The sequence below is a fragment of the Giraffa tippelskirchi genome, chromosome 3, assembly GCF_054371585.1.
Source record: "Giraffa tippelskirchi isolate mGirTip1 chromosome 3, T2T-mGirTip1v1.2.pri, whole genome shotgun sequence".
In the NCBI taxonomy this organism is placed as follows: domain Eukaryota; kingdom Metazoa; phylum Chordata; class Mammalia; order Artiodactyla; family Giraffidae; genus Giraffa; species Giraffa tippelskirchi.
Genome location: NC_137277.1, coordinates 98,110,806 through 98,125,026, shown reverse-complemented (window position 1 = coordinate 98,125,026; position 14,221 = coordinate 98,110,806). Strand labels below are relative to the sequence as shown.

The 14,221-nt window shown below is 40.7% G+C and overlaps 1 protein-coding gene across 7 annotated transcripts in view; it reads right to left on the bottom strand.

Moving 5' to 3' along the window:
• Positions 1-14,221, bottom strand: part of ITGB6 (integrin subunit beta 6) — a 147,424-nt gene that overhangs the window by 21,360 nt on the left and 111,843 nt on the right. For all 7 annotated transcript variants that reach the window (XM_081582809.1, XM_081582811.1, XM_081582810.1 and 4 more), the window contains 2 exons: positions 10,129-10,351; positions 6,577-6,674 (listed from right to left, as the gene is read on the bottom strand). In XM_081582809.1, the coding sequence (XP_081438935.1) occupies positions 6,577-6,674; positions 10,129-10,351 (321 nt within the window). The remainder of the gene's footprint in view (positions 1-6,576; positions 6,675-10,128; positions 10,352-14,221) is intronic.

Sequence of the window (14,221 nt, the reverse complement as noted above, 5' to 3'; positions counted from 1 at the left end):
CAATTTCAATGGAGTGAAGTGCTTCAAGGCAGGTACTGTATTGGGAACAGAATGGCTCAGATTATGGCAGTGAGGAAGCCATATGGTTTCTTTGGCTCAGAGTATCTGGGAAGAACCCTAGATTACATTTCATAAAGAGACTACACAGTTCAAACATAGTGTATTTCTAAAGGGGCCTTTTCCACAATGTCCTAGTCAGATTGCTGGTCATGTATGCTCACAACAGTAAATATAAATCAATACAAGTTAACAGAGACTGAAGTGTTATATAGCATAGGGACCAGCAGGATAAAGATCAATTCCAGAATAAACGGAGACTAGGATGCCCTGGTGGCACTAGTGGTAAAGAACTTGCCTGCCAGTGCAGGAGTCTTAAGAAATGTGGGTTTGATCCCTGGGTTGGGAAGATCCCCTGGAGAAGGAAATGGCAACCTACTCCAGGATTCTTGCCTGGAGAATCCCATTGACAGAGGAGCCTGGCTAGCTACAGTCCATATGGTTGCAAAGAATTGGACACGACTGAAACAATTTAGCACAAACACACACACAGGACAACCATTGGCCTACCACTCATATAGCCATTTTCTCAATTAAAGAAAAAATTTCAATTTTCCTCAAATCTTTTTCAAATAAAAAAAATTGAGATTATTCAAGAACCAGAGAATGAATGCCATGATAGAAATTGATAATATAGTAAAATGGTCAATAATGTTAATACTATGTACCAGACATTTTAGTGGTCTGGCACCTATGCCAAAATCATATAAGGTTTTCCTAATTAAAAAAAAAAACTTACTTAAAGTTCTCCTCTAAGTTAGAGACTTTTTAATGATACTGTTACACTTTTTTTCATAAACCTGTAAATAGAATGGCCATTTGCTCTTATCTTAAAATTTTAGGACATATGATCCAAGTGAAAGTCGCTCAGTTGTGTCCGACTCTTTGCGACCCCATAGACTATACAGTTCATGGAATTCTCGGGGCCAGAATACTGGAGTGGGTAGCCTTTCTCTTCTCCAGGGGATCTTCCCAACCCAGGTCTCCCACATTGCAGGTGGATTCTTTACCAACTGAGCCACGAGGGAAGCCCAAGAATACTGGAGTGGGTAGCCCATCCCTTCTCCAGTGGATCTTCCCCACCCAGGAATAGAACTAGGGGTCTCCTGCATTGCAGGCGAATTCTTTACCAACTGAGCTATCATGGGAGTCCATATGATCCAAAGCGAGTGTCTTATGATACAATGGGTCAGAATATAAAACTGGGATTGTCTCTGATAATCTTGGACATAGTCTTGTTAGATCTGTAACTTTTCTCATTAGCTTCAACATAAAATTTTTTTCAATAAAACAGAATCTAGCTGTGTTCCTCTGACTCTAATGAAGAAAAATTAAACAATAATCTATTTTTGGTTTCACAATGCCATAGTCATAGAAAGAAATGTGTGGGGGTTTTTTTGCCTTTAATTTATAAAATTAAACACCTCATGCCAAAGTCTTATAAGAAGCATGCCTGTATTATCCATAACAACTGAGACTGGTAAAACATTTGAAAGTGAAAGTTGCTCAGTCATGTCCGACTCTTTGCAACCCCATGGACTATACAGTTCATGGAATTCTCCAGGCCAGAATACTGGAGTGGGTAGCCTTTCCTTCCCCAGGGGATCTTCCCAACCCAGAGGTCGAACCCAGGTCTCCCACATTGCAGGTGGATTCTTTACCAGCTGAGTCACAAGGGAAGCCCATGAATACTGGAGTGGGTAGCCTATCCCTTCTCCAGTGGATCTTCCCCACCCAGAAATCAAACCAGGATCTCCTGCATTGCAGGCAGATTCTTTACCAACTGAGCTATCAGGGAAGCCTTTAACATTATTAATAAGATTTCAGAGGATAAATTTAAGTGAACAAACTGTTTCTGAATCCTTTTGTTGCTGTTGTTTAGTCACTAAGTTGTGTCTGTTTTTTGACCCCATGGACTGTAGCCCTCCAGGCCCCTCTGTCCATGGGATTTTCCAGGCAAGAATACTGGATTGGGTGGCCATTTCCTTCTCTAGGGGATCTTCCCCACCTAGAGATCAAACCCACATATCCTGCATTGGCAGGTGGATTCTTTACCACTGAGCCACCTGGAAAGCCCCTTCGAATCCATTACAAGCATCCTATTTATATAGAAATATTAAGAAATCTAATTACAAATTATTCTCATCTGGTCATTCCCAACTGTTTACCATCATCTAAATCACCTGGGAGGCTTCCTAGGCAGCACTAGTGGTAAAGAACCCGCCTGCCAATGCAGGAGACAAAGGAGATACAGTTTCAATCCCTGGATCCAGAAGATCCTCTGGAGGAGGGCATGGCAACCCACTCCAGTATTTTTGCCTGGAGAATCAGACATGACTCAAGCTACTTAGCACGCCCACAAGCAAATCACCTAGGAGTTTTGAAATGATGGATTCCAGGGACTCACCCTGGCTATTCTGATTTGAGAAGTCCATGGACAGGAGCTTGCATATTCATGAATTGTTAATAGTATCTTTAAAGAGCTGATTCTGATGAAGAGGTTTGGGCACCTCCAGGCAACACTTGATTAGTGAAATTTGTGTTATTTCATGTGTTTGGCAGCAACAATACTACGTATATAATTCATACTTTGGTCATTTTCAGATGACCTCCACCACACATTCTCCTACCAAACCGTTCCAGTTAGCTAGCACTCATGGAATCTTATGGAATATGCTTTTTCTTGTTGGAGTGTTTTTTTTCCTTCTCTTCCTGCTTTGCCATGACAGCGCACACCCGCCCTGCTCTTCTAAAACTTGCTTAATGGAACATTTTATTCTCAGGTAGAAAATATGTGGCCAGCTTATAATACTGTTTTCAGTAATATTAATCCTGCTTTTTTTATTTCCTCTTAAATAGCTACACTGAAGCACAGGGAGGCTTAATTTACTTGGCCAGGATTTTTAAAGTTTTAATGGAACTGCTAACATGACCTTTGAGTCATGACTCCCTTCTTGCTTTAATTACTTCACCACTCCTTTTCATGACTGTTATGACTCTAGATTTCGCCTGTTTTGTAGTGTTTGGGTATTAAAATGGCATTATTGAATGTGTAGTGAAAAGGACCAGCTTGGGCTGGAGATTTGCATAATTAGCTGCTAAGGTTTTCTTTTGTTGTTCATTAGAAATGGACCTTTCTGTTTTACCCACTTGTGTGAGGGCTAGCAGCACTGTTTTAGAATAATAGAATGAAAATAAGATCTCAGGCAGTCCATGAAATCATACATAGAAAAGGAAGAAATGTGAGAATGGAGGTGAAGATGCCGGGGTCTGGGAAGTTCTAGGAAGGATGTGGAAAATATAAACTGTCTGCACCATTGACTCAAGATAACCATGTATTTGAGACCTTCGCTTTGGGGCAGAGACAGTACTTCTCAGAGAAAACAGTTTCCCAGGAAAGAAAAAAAAAGAGTTCTGGGGTCAAATAAGTTTGGGAATCCTTCCTTACTCTAATTTTTCCTTTTGCCTCACCTGAAGATTCACAATGCACATTTAATTTAATGTACATGATAGCTCTCAGTCTTGCAAAGCAAACAAAAAGCTTAACTTCCCATTTGCAAAATTCATATGACCATGGCGCTTTTGTCCGTGTGACATTTTCAGAACTAGGGTTCCATGGAACATACTTTGAGTAACAATGCTCTGAATACATGAATGTTGAGGTAAATTCAAGAGTTCTATTTCAGTAACAAGGAATATAAAAATTAAGCCACATGGCCTTAGAAATGCTCACACAAGTCATCATAGCACATTTGAGGAATAATTTGTTTAGATTATGAAGTTTATGCTTACTTTACTCTTCATGTCCTTGTGAGGGGAAGGATGAGCTGATAAAAGATCCCATGGAAGAGCAAATATGCAGTGAAAATTTCAAGATGATATGATCAATAACATGACTGGGTGAGTAATTTGAAACAGAACTTATTAAAAAGGCCCATTAGAAGATACATATGCTTGTGGCACTTGTGGTAAAAGAATCTGCCTGCCAATGCAGGAAACACAAGAGACATAGTTTCAATCCCTGGGTCAGAAAGATCCTTTGAAGTAGAAAATGGCAACCCATTCCAGTACTCTTGCCTAGAAAATCCCATGGACAGAGGAACCTGGTGGGTTACAGTCCATGGGGCCGCAGAGTTGGATAGGACTTAGGACTTAATAATAACAACAACAACAACAACCCATTAGAAGAGTGACTTGTAAATTCTCAGGCTGACAAAGATATTTTTTCTTTCAAATTCATCATGATTACTGCTTTAAATGGTATTAGTAAACCAGTCACTTTGATTTCTGAATTAGAAATGGTTGTATTCCCCTATTTTGAAGATAATTTAGTCAATTATACCATAAGAATAATGAAACAATTTATAGGCTACTTGAGAATATAATCTTCCTCTCAAATCCAAGCATTTATGATCATCTATACTCAGAAAGGCATTTCCCTGGTGGCTCAGATGGTAAAGAATCTGCCCATGATGCAGGAGACCCAGGCTTGATCTCTGGGTCAGGAAATTCCCTGGAGAGGAAATGGCAACCCACTCCAGTATTCTTGCCTGGAAAATCCCATGGACAGAGAAGCTTGGCGGGCTACCATCCATGGGGTCTCAAAGAGTCAGACATGGTTGAGCAACTAACACTAACTAACTAACTATACTCAGAAAACTGTATATGTACATGTAGTAATTCCCTACTTGTGATTTACATGTTTCCAAGGTTGATTTCTTTTTCCCCCTCAGCACATTAGATGTCCCATGCTGTTAGTTAATTTGATTCCAGTCATTTGCAGGGCATTTTCTGCAATTTTTAGTCATTTCTTTGAAACACTTGGTAAATATACCAACTGCTTGCTGTGAAATGAAGCCAGAAGGATATTCTGAGATTGTGGACTTGTTACAAATGTGGACAGGCCACAAACACCATCTTACTCAGTGCTTTTACCACATCTCATCTTCGGTATTAGTGTGAGGTACATACCATCTTGTCCAATTTATGGCTATTTGGCATATTTATCTTAAAAAGGCACCAGAAATGCACAGGCAAGGGGTTTCATGAGCACTAAACCCACCCCTCCATATAGGGTCATTTAACTGTGCACAGTCAGAAACCTCAATTTTAAAACAATGTTGGTAATTTTCAAAACAATAGAACTATCACTAACTTATATCACTTTGGAAATGGATTAATTTCTGTATTCTAGTTTCATTATTCAAGACGCATATGCTAGATTGTCATAACTTATCATCTTGGTTATTCCATTTCACCCAAAACACATCAGAGTTGCACCTCTAAGGGGTGCAGAGCAAGGTTCCTATCTGAGCAGCGGTTCCTACCTCATGGCAGGTTTGTGATGATGGAAAAACAAATACCCCCAGACAGTCCCTTTGGGAGGAGCAGTCATCGGTTTTGTTTTAAAGATCACAAATTATTTTTTAAATGCCTTCCCAGCTAAAATACAACCTATTTACATATCTGAGATAACCTTTTGCCATTAGAAGGAATCTGATTTTAAGTAAGTCACTTCAAAAATGGCAGACAGAAGCAAGAGCAGAGTTTGCTTAGCAGTTAAAGGTAACAAGGCTTCCTGGGTGGCACAGTGGTAAAGAATCTGCCTGCCAATGCAGGAGACACAAGAGACGCAGGTTCAGTTCCTGGGTCGGAAAACTCCCCTGGAGGAGGAAATGGCAACCCACTCAAGTATTCTCGCCTGGGAAATCCCATGGCCAGAGGAGCCTGATGGGCTGCAGTCCATGGGGTCACAAACAGTGGGACATAACTGAGGTACTGAGCAAGCACCTCCTAAAGGTAACAGGCCTTTGTTGGAGTTTGGGACTGAGAGCACAGGGGATTAATGATGACCGTGTGAGGGGGCAGGGTGGGAGTGAGGCCCACGACACGGAGGGGGGGGATATATGTTTACATATGGCTGATTCACTTCATTGTACAGCAGAAACTAACACAATATTGTAGAGCAACTGTACTTCAATTTAAAAAAAGATGAGCATGTAATATCCATGTTTGGAAAGTTGGGAGTAAAAACATGGAGGGAAGGGGAGGAAAAATGGCCACTAACCAGAAACTGCCCGATTCCTGAGTGCTGTTGTCAGGAAACCCATACTACACCTCACCTCTTCCTATGGTGAAATAAGGCAGCCAGACGACAGAGGATGATTTCAAGTTAGGGGGCTAATATTTAGCTCTTTCTTCAATTTTCCTCTTTTCTAATTCAAAAAAAATCACAGCATTCTGGAATTCTCTCCAGCTGCATGTGTTAAGCAGAGATGAATCTGCCAACAGAGCTGAAGTCAAACAGAAAAGCTGGACTTTAAGTTGCTTGTATCCCAAACCATCAAGCCTTCAGCCTTCTGGAATGCATTTACTCTTAAAAATGAATGTGAGTGAACTAACTCCCCTACCCCCCCACGCCGGTACAAATGAAGTTGAGCTACTGAAAAGCCCTCCACAGAGTTTCTGCCTCTCTAAAACTGTGCAAAGGAAAGGAAAGCAATTTAAGACAAGTAGAACCTTCTTCTTCATTGATGGTCGCACCAGCTAGTTTGCATTTGTCAACACATTCTTCTTGGGCCTGGCCATCTGCAGACAGGTAGCATTCAATGCAGCTCCTGTGAACATTATTCAATAGAGTTAATCAGTTTTGTGATGGTGTAAAAATGGATATGCATTTGGGATATTGCTTTCATGCTGTTACTGTAATTCCAGCTATAGAAATGTCTCAGAGAGGATGTTGTGTTTTGTTACTTTCAAAAAGATGCTTGGGTGATATCCAAGAGGAAACTGCCTTAGTCTGAATTCCACTCAGTAATCAGTGCTCCCTAAGCCAGCCTTGATAATAGCTACTATACTCATTATCTTTCATGATTGGTTCTGATTGGTTAGATTAAAAAAAAAAATTTCCCCAACAAAAAAATTCCCAATTATTTTGGTATTTAATTTAGCTGTATTTTCATTATACATTTTCCTGGGAAGGGTTTATGCTGCTAAAATAAAATGAGAAACTAGATAAAGTGTGAATTTCTTAACAGAAATGGTCTGTATTTTAACAAGAATTCCAAAAATTCTCATATGTCATGAATGACTATTTCAAAGATTCACTTTTCTGTAATTCTTTTGAATGAGTTCAAACCTTGATAAGAGTATTTTCAAAAGCCAAGGATTACAGCCTGGATCCTCATTAATGCAGACTTTTAAATAAAGGATTGCTACTTATTTAAAAGTGTATTTCCAAGAACATAACCCAGGAATTAAGCTACTCTACTGCTGCTGCTGCTAAGTCGCTTCAGTCGTGTCCAACTCTGTGCGACCCCAGAGACAGCAGCCCACCAGGCTCCACCGTGCCTGGGATTCTCCAGGCAAGAACACTGGAGTGGCTTGCCATTTCCTTCTCCGTCTCCAGTGCATGAAAGGGAAAAGTGAAAGTGAAGTCACTCAGTTGTGTCCGACTCTTTGCGACCCCGTGGACTGTAGCCCACCAGGCTCCTCCGTCCATGGGACTTTCCAGGCAAGAGTACTGGAGTGGGGTGCCATTGCCTTCTCCTAAGCTACTCTAGTGATGGCTATACAGCAAAAGTAAAACTTAGATTCTGAATTAATCTTGTGCTGAAAATCACTTTACAAACAGATAGTGCTTGGGGTTGGAGAAGGCGATGGCAACCCACTCCAGTACTCTTGCCTGGAAAATCCCATGGACGGAGGAGCCTGGTGGGCTGCCGTCTGTGGGGTCACACAGAGTCGGACACGATTGAAGCAACTTAGCAGCAGCAGCAGCAGTGTTTGGGGTAATCCAAAGCTGCAAAAGTTTTCTTACTGTGGGCACTCATCATACCGCCTCTCTCTTACTCTGGCCCAGGAAAGGTACACTCTTCTAAGCGCTGGAAACACTTCCCATTCCCACTCATGCCTTATCACATCTCAGCTGAAACCGCACTTCCTTAGGCAAGCTTTCCCTAGCCCTTATCAGTTCCCTTGCAGTGGAAGCCTCTAAATTCCTCTGCTGGAAGGGTTTAGGAGCAGCACTCTCTGTGGAGTGGGGATAGGAGTCTTATATGGAAGTTGCCTTTGCACAGAAAGCACACTGCACTTATCAAGGTTATATATTTACTTGGGGTGGTTTTGTAGGGGGCTACTGAAGATTGTGGAAGCCCTTAAAACCTCTATCTCTTAGTGTACTCCATTAATGGCTGCCTGGTAGCTTTACCTCCTGCCAGAGAATTCTATTGTTCCCTCTTTATCCCCTATTATAACTGTCAGCCCAGATATCATTATAATTACTTTTTAAATGTTCTGTCTTTGCCAGTAGATGCTTAGCACCTGTGACAGCAGGAACTATAGATGTTTCACTATCACTATATGTCTATGACTTAACATGATTCTGGCCTGTAAGTAGGTATTTAACACCTATTTGATAAATAAGTGCATGAAAGAATAAATGGAAGAATGGATTCACCTCAAAACAACAAATACCAAGTGGATCACTCTACTCAATTCCTCAAATTCAAACTACTTTGACCATTGATTTCATACCTTATAAACCAGATCTAAGATTGAAACATGTCTGATGAAACAAACAAACAAACTTCTGGTTACCAAAGGGGGAAGGGGAGAGGGTGGGGATAAATTAGGAAGTTGGAATTAACATGCACATAGTACTATATATAAAAGAAACAAGAATTTACTGTATAGCACATGGAACAATATTCAATATCTTATAATAACCTATAATGGAAAAGAATCTGAAGCTGAACACCTAAAACTAACACAATATTGTAAATCAACTATAGTTAAATAAAATTTTTTTTCAAAAAAGTTTAAATCAGGTTTACAGAGAAGATTAAATAGAAAAATAATGGAAGAAATACTTTCAAATAACATTTAATATTAAATTGTATTCAAGTAAGCCTAACTTTGGGCTTGCCAGGTGGTATGCTAGTGGTAAAGAACCCGCCTGCCAATGCAGGTTAGACGTTAAGAGACACAGGTTTGATCCCTGGTTTGGGAAGATCCCCTGGAGGAGGGCATGGCAACCCACTCCAGTATTCTTGCCTGGAAAATCCCATGAACAGAAGAGTCTGGCAAGCTGAAGTCTTTAGGGCCTCACAAAGTCAGACACGATTGAAGCAACTTAGCACGCACATACACAAGCCTAAGTTTGTGCCCATGCTTCTCTTGGCATCTGTTCAGGCACAGTGACAGATAAATTTTGACACTTGAATAGTGAGTAAACACTGAGTGAATATTGGTAATATTGATTTTCTTACCTTCTTCACATTGGATATGCACATGTCCCCACTGTGGGTACCAAAGTTAATGAAAATATGAACTGCTGAAGCATGTTTGCTGTATAACACATTAAACCTGCAATGTCATAACACAGCCAGTTTGGAGATTTGCTTTTCTTAACCTCTTTTTTTCATTAAGAAGTTAGCTGCCAAGCTAAGAAGAATTTTTTTTTTTACTGGAAAAAAAAATGTGATTGCTTTTTGTTGTTGTTGTTTGATGATAAAAAGTAAGTGTAATTCACAATAGCTCTGTAGAATGGCAACCAAAGAAAGTTGCCAAAGAGCATGAGTGGTAAGAAAGAGGGGAGGAATTGAGAGCCAAGATCATCTTGCTGCTTCTTTGCCTTTTTGAGTCTGTAGATAGGAATGAATCAGTAAGGTCAGGCTATAAACTCAATAAGAAGCTCCTCTGTTTCCCTAGAAAAAGTACTGAAAGTGAGTGTCAGTCTCCCCCCAGGGCACTCCTGATGTGTGGCTGATATTGTAAGGGAGAGGCTATCTGATGTTATCAGTGTGGGACCTCAGCTTAGCTTCCTCGATAGACTCTCATAGAAATGTGACCTTGTGGTCCTGGATAATCAGCATTGGGAGGTAATGGAGAGGCTGATGTTCCAGGCTGATGATCACAGGGGCCCTTTGGGTTTGTGTGTTTTGATGGATGCTTGGAGACCAAAGCCAGCAAGAACAGTCTGAGGTCTGAGTTTATAAAATGTCGTTATAACTTTGATCATCATGAAACCTAGGGACAAAGAGACATTTTTGTAGATGGTAGATACATTACCGTTTAGAGTTGCAGGGATCGCCGCAGGTGGGACAGCGTTCACAGGTGGGTCCCGAGGCTCCAGGATTTGTGCAAATGCACTTGCCACACACACAGTCCCCTCGGCCGCTGCAGAGGATCCCGTCTTCGGAGACACAGGGGTCTGTGCTGGTGGTGCAGTTACAGTACTCGCCTGTCCAGCCGCTCTTGCACACGCACTCGCCACAGTCACAGTCACCATTATCTGCAAAAAAAGTTCTAGGTTTCTTAGGGCTAAAACCACTTCCAGATTTTGTGGACCATCTTTTTTCTTTGCCTTTAAACACCATCAGAAAGACTGAAGAAAAAAAGAGGAAAAAAGTGAGTGCTGTGCAGGGTCGGGGAGGAGTGTAGATAGGAGTGTATTTTGCTAATGGTGTGTATTTATTGACTTGGTCTCTTAACTGAAGATCAACTAGGTTGCCTGATGTTATATCAAATAGAATTTATGGGCTACCTTCCCAGGTGGCACAGTGGTAAAGAATCTACCTGCCAATGCAGGAGACTCAAGAGATGAGGATTCAATCCCTGGGCTGGGAAGATCCCCTAGAGAAGAAAACTGCAACCCACTCTAATATTCTTGCCTGGAGAATCCAATGGACAGAGGAGCCTGGCGGGCTATAGTCCATTGGGTCACAAAGAGTCCAACACAACTGAGCCCATATGCATGAAATGAGATAATCTAGAAGCCTATAGTTAGCTACTTGATGTGTGTGTGTGCAATTATGTGTATGTATATATACAGTTGGCCCTTGATCAACCCGTGGGTTGGGGCACCGCCCCCTACTCTTATGTCTCCCCTCAGTCCAAAGTCTGAAAATAACTTTTAACTCCCCCCAAACTTAACTACTAACAGCTTCTTGTTGACTGGAAACCTGAGTGATAAACAGTTGATCAACACATATTATGTATGTTACATATATTATATAGGGTTTCCCTGGTAGCTCAGCTGGTAGAGAATCCTCCTGCAATGCAGGAGACTCTGGTTTGATTCTTGGGTCAGGAAGATACCCTGGAGAAGGGATAGGCTACCCACTCCAGTATTCTTGGGCTTCCCTGGTAGCTCAGATGGTAAGGAATCTTCATGCAATGTGGGAGACCTGGATTCTATCTCTGGGTTGGGAAGATCCCCTGGAGGGCATGGCAACCCACTCCAGTATTCTTGCCTGGAGAATCCCCATGGACAGAGGAGCCTGGCAGGCTACAGTCCATGGGGTTGCAAAGAGTTAGACACCACTGAGCGACTGACTCTATTTATCGATACTATAAGTTTACTAGATGAATCATTTGGCAGTACCTACATCAAAACCATCTTATAATACTATAGATATTAGGTAAATTACTAACACTAGATATCAAAAATGAAAAGATAATGTGAAAAAGAAATTCATGTTTATTTACAGATACAGCTATTTATGCATTGATATTGAAGAAACAATGATATGATTACTTTATGGCAGCCTAGTGTAATTAGTATCATTGCTTCAGAGTAGCCTAGCCTATATACCAATGAATGAGTTGTTAAAATGTTTATGGGTATAGTATTATGGACATATTCATATTACAAACATGATTCCCTTTTCTCAAAAACCACTTACCTTTAATGGTAAGCTGATATGCAGTTTATCCAATTATGAGAGAGGCATACTAGACAGTAATATAATGCTTTGAAAGCAAAGTTATCAAACAGTAAGAAAACTAACACATTATTAATTTTACATTAAATATCACTCACTTGATGCCTATGTAAGAATGGGGCAATATCTATATATAATTTATGCATTCACAACATACCTAAATTTTTTTTTGTATCTCTGTCTGGCTACATAGTTCATCTGTGAATATTTTCAAACTGTTGCAAATCTCCAAAAATATTTCCAATATATTTATTGAAAAAATCTGCATATAAGTGGACCTATGCTCTTCAAACCTGTGTTGTTCAAGGATCAACTGTGTGCATATGTTTATATATTATTTTTCTCCCAGCAATAGAGATAAGAAGCTATGAGTCCTGAGAAGTGTCTGGGCTTGGAGAGGAAAGGGGATGAAATTCAAGGCATGAGATGCCCAGGGAAGAGGAGGTGGGAGAGAGAGGATGGAATTCTTCAGGTGACCAGACTGGGCTGCTAGCTGGATGGGGCATCTTTTTACTGTCCTCGAATGGAAGTAACTCATGTGGTGCCTTATCCCCAATGCCTGGCATAGAAAGCTTTTAATTTTTAAGTGACTAGATTGTTCTGAAGGAGAGGAGGGAGAGCAGCTTAGGACAGGGAAGACAATGAGTTCATTTTTGGTTCTGTGGAGTTTGAAAGACCTGTAGATGGTTGGATACGTATATACAGCCCTGAAGTTTGGGTCTTGTAATCCACCAGCGGTAAGTGGCAGTTGAAGCTGATGGGGTTGAGATTATCTGGTGCAAGCAGATAGAGTAAGTCCCTGGAGAGTATCAACATTTATAATGTAACCAGAGATCCTCACAGAAGAGCTAGAGAGGTAAGAGGGGCTCCTGAAGAGCTGGCCAGAGGAGTGTATGAACTACTACAAAATGGTAAATAAAGTGTTTCAGATAATGGGCCTGTGTGTTCTTGCATAGTATTTTTTGGTTGCCTACCATGCCCAAGATCCTAAATTGGCATTTGATGATCCAAACAAACAACACTTACTTGCAAATTTGCCTCTCAAGTTTTGTTCCTTGGCAACATTTCAAAGACACATGGGCACGGTAGTGGTGCGTGAGTACATAGTATGTGAGTGCACAGACATAGTCGCTGATGGCACAGGTTTGGATCCTGACTCTGGTACTTCTGGGCTGGGCAAAATTGGGGAAATTACTCAACCTCTCTGTGCCTCAGTTTCCTCATTGGTAAGGAGGGATTATTAATAGCACTACTTCATAGGACTGTTATGAAGACTACCTGAGATAATACATAACAGGGTTTAGAACAGTGCCTGGCCCATAAATAAGCAGTGTGTGCTGTGCTGTGCTAAGTCGCTTCAGTCGTGTCCGACTCTTTGTGACCCACTGGACTGCAGCTTGGCAGGCTCTTCTGTCCATGGGATTCTCCAGGCAGGAATACTGGAGTGGGTTGCTGTGCCCTCCTCCAGGGGACCTTCCCGACCCAGGGATCAAACCCACATCTCCTGTTTGCTGCACTGGCAGTTGGGTTCTTTACCACTAGTGCCACCTGGGAAACACAGGCAGTGTATAAATGTAAGTTATTATCATGATTCCTAAATGCTATCCAGTAGGAAGAATTTGATAGCAAAATTATCCAGCAGTATTAAAATTCCTGTAATTATACTGAAAACCAAACAGATGTGAAAGAAATCCCAAGTGAGGAAGGTTTCCATTTTCTGGAGATGCTGCCATATTCATTGCAGAAAGAAGGATTCTGAGTTTTCTCTTGTACACTTTGGTCCAGTAGGTGGTTATTTTTCTGTCTTCATGACCTGGCCTTAAGAGACATGGAGTAAGAAATCCCAGAACAAATGATAAACCACAAAGATTTTGAAGCTAGATTCTGACTGCTCCTGGTGTGTGTGTATGTGTGTGTGTGTACACATATGTAGAGAGAGGGACAAAGAAAATATGACATACACTTTTCTAATGAAAGATGAGTTGAAATTTATCTGGATCCATGACATTAATACTGCATTTCATAACCTATTTAATTCATAATTGAACTAATTAATTTAAAGCTGAGAATAGTTAGGTGATTTAGGCCAAAACCATTCATTTACTTTTTATACCTAAACTGTCATCTAAACTTCAATGGCTTTTTGTTTATTCCTTATCAAAGGGAAAACTTACTTTCATGATAGGGTGAGATTTCTATATTAAAGTTTATTCTGAAAAATGCATATAGTGTATAAATATTGTTAAACGAAATGAGCATTTTGAAAGGCTTTGAGAATGCCCAAGTATATTGCTCCATAAAAAATTACTTGGCAGAAATTTTAGAAAACACTTCTAAGAGCTTCTTGCAGAATTTAGAAACTCTCCTTTCTTTGGGACTTCAGAACCATTAACTGGGTCACATAAGTTGTTAATTGATATCCACAAACAACTACTTAT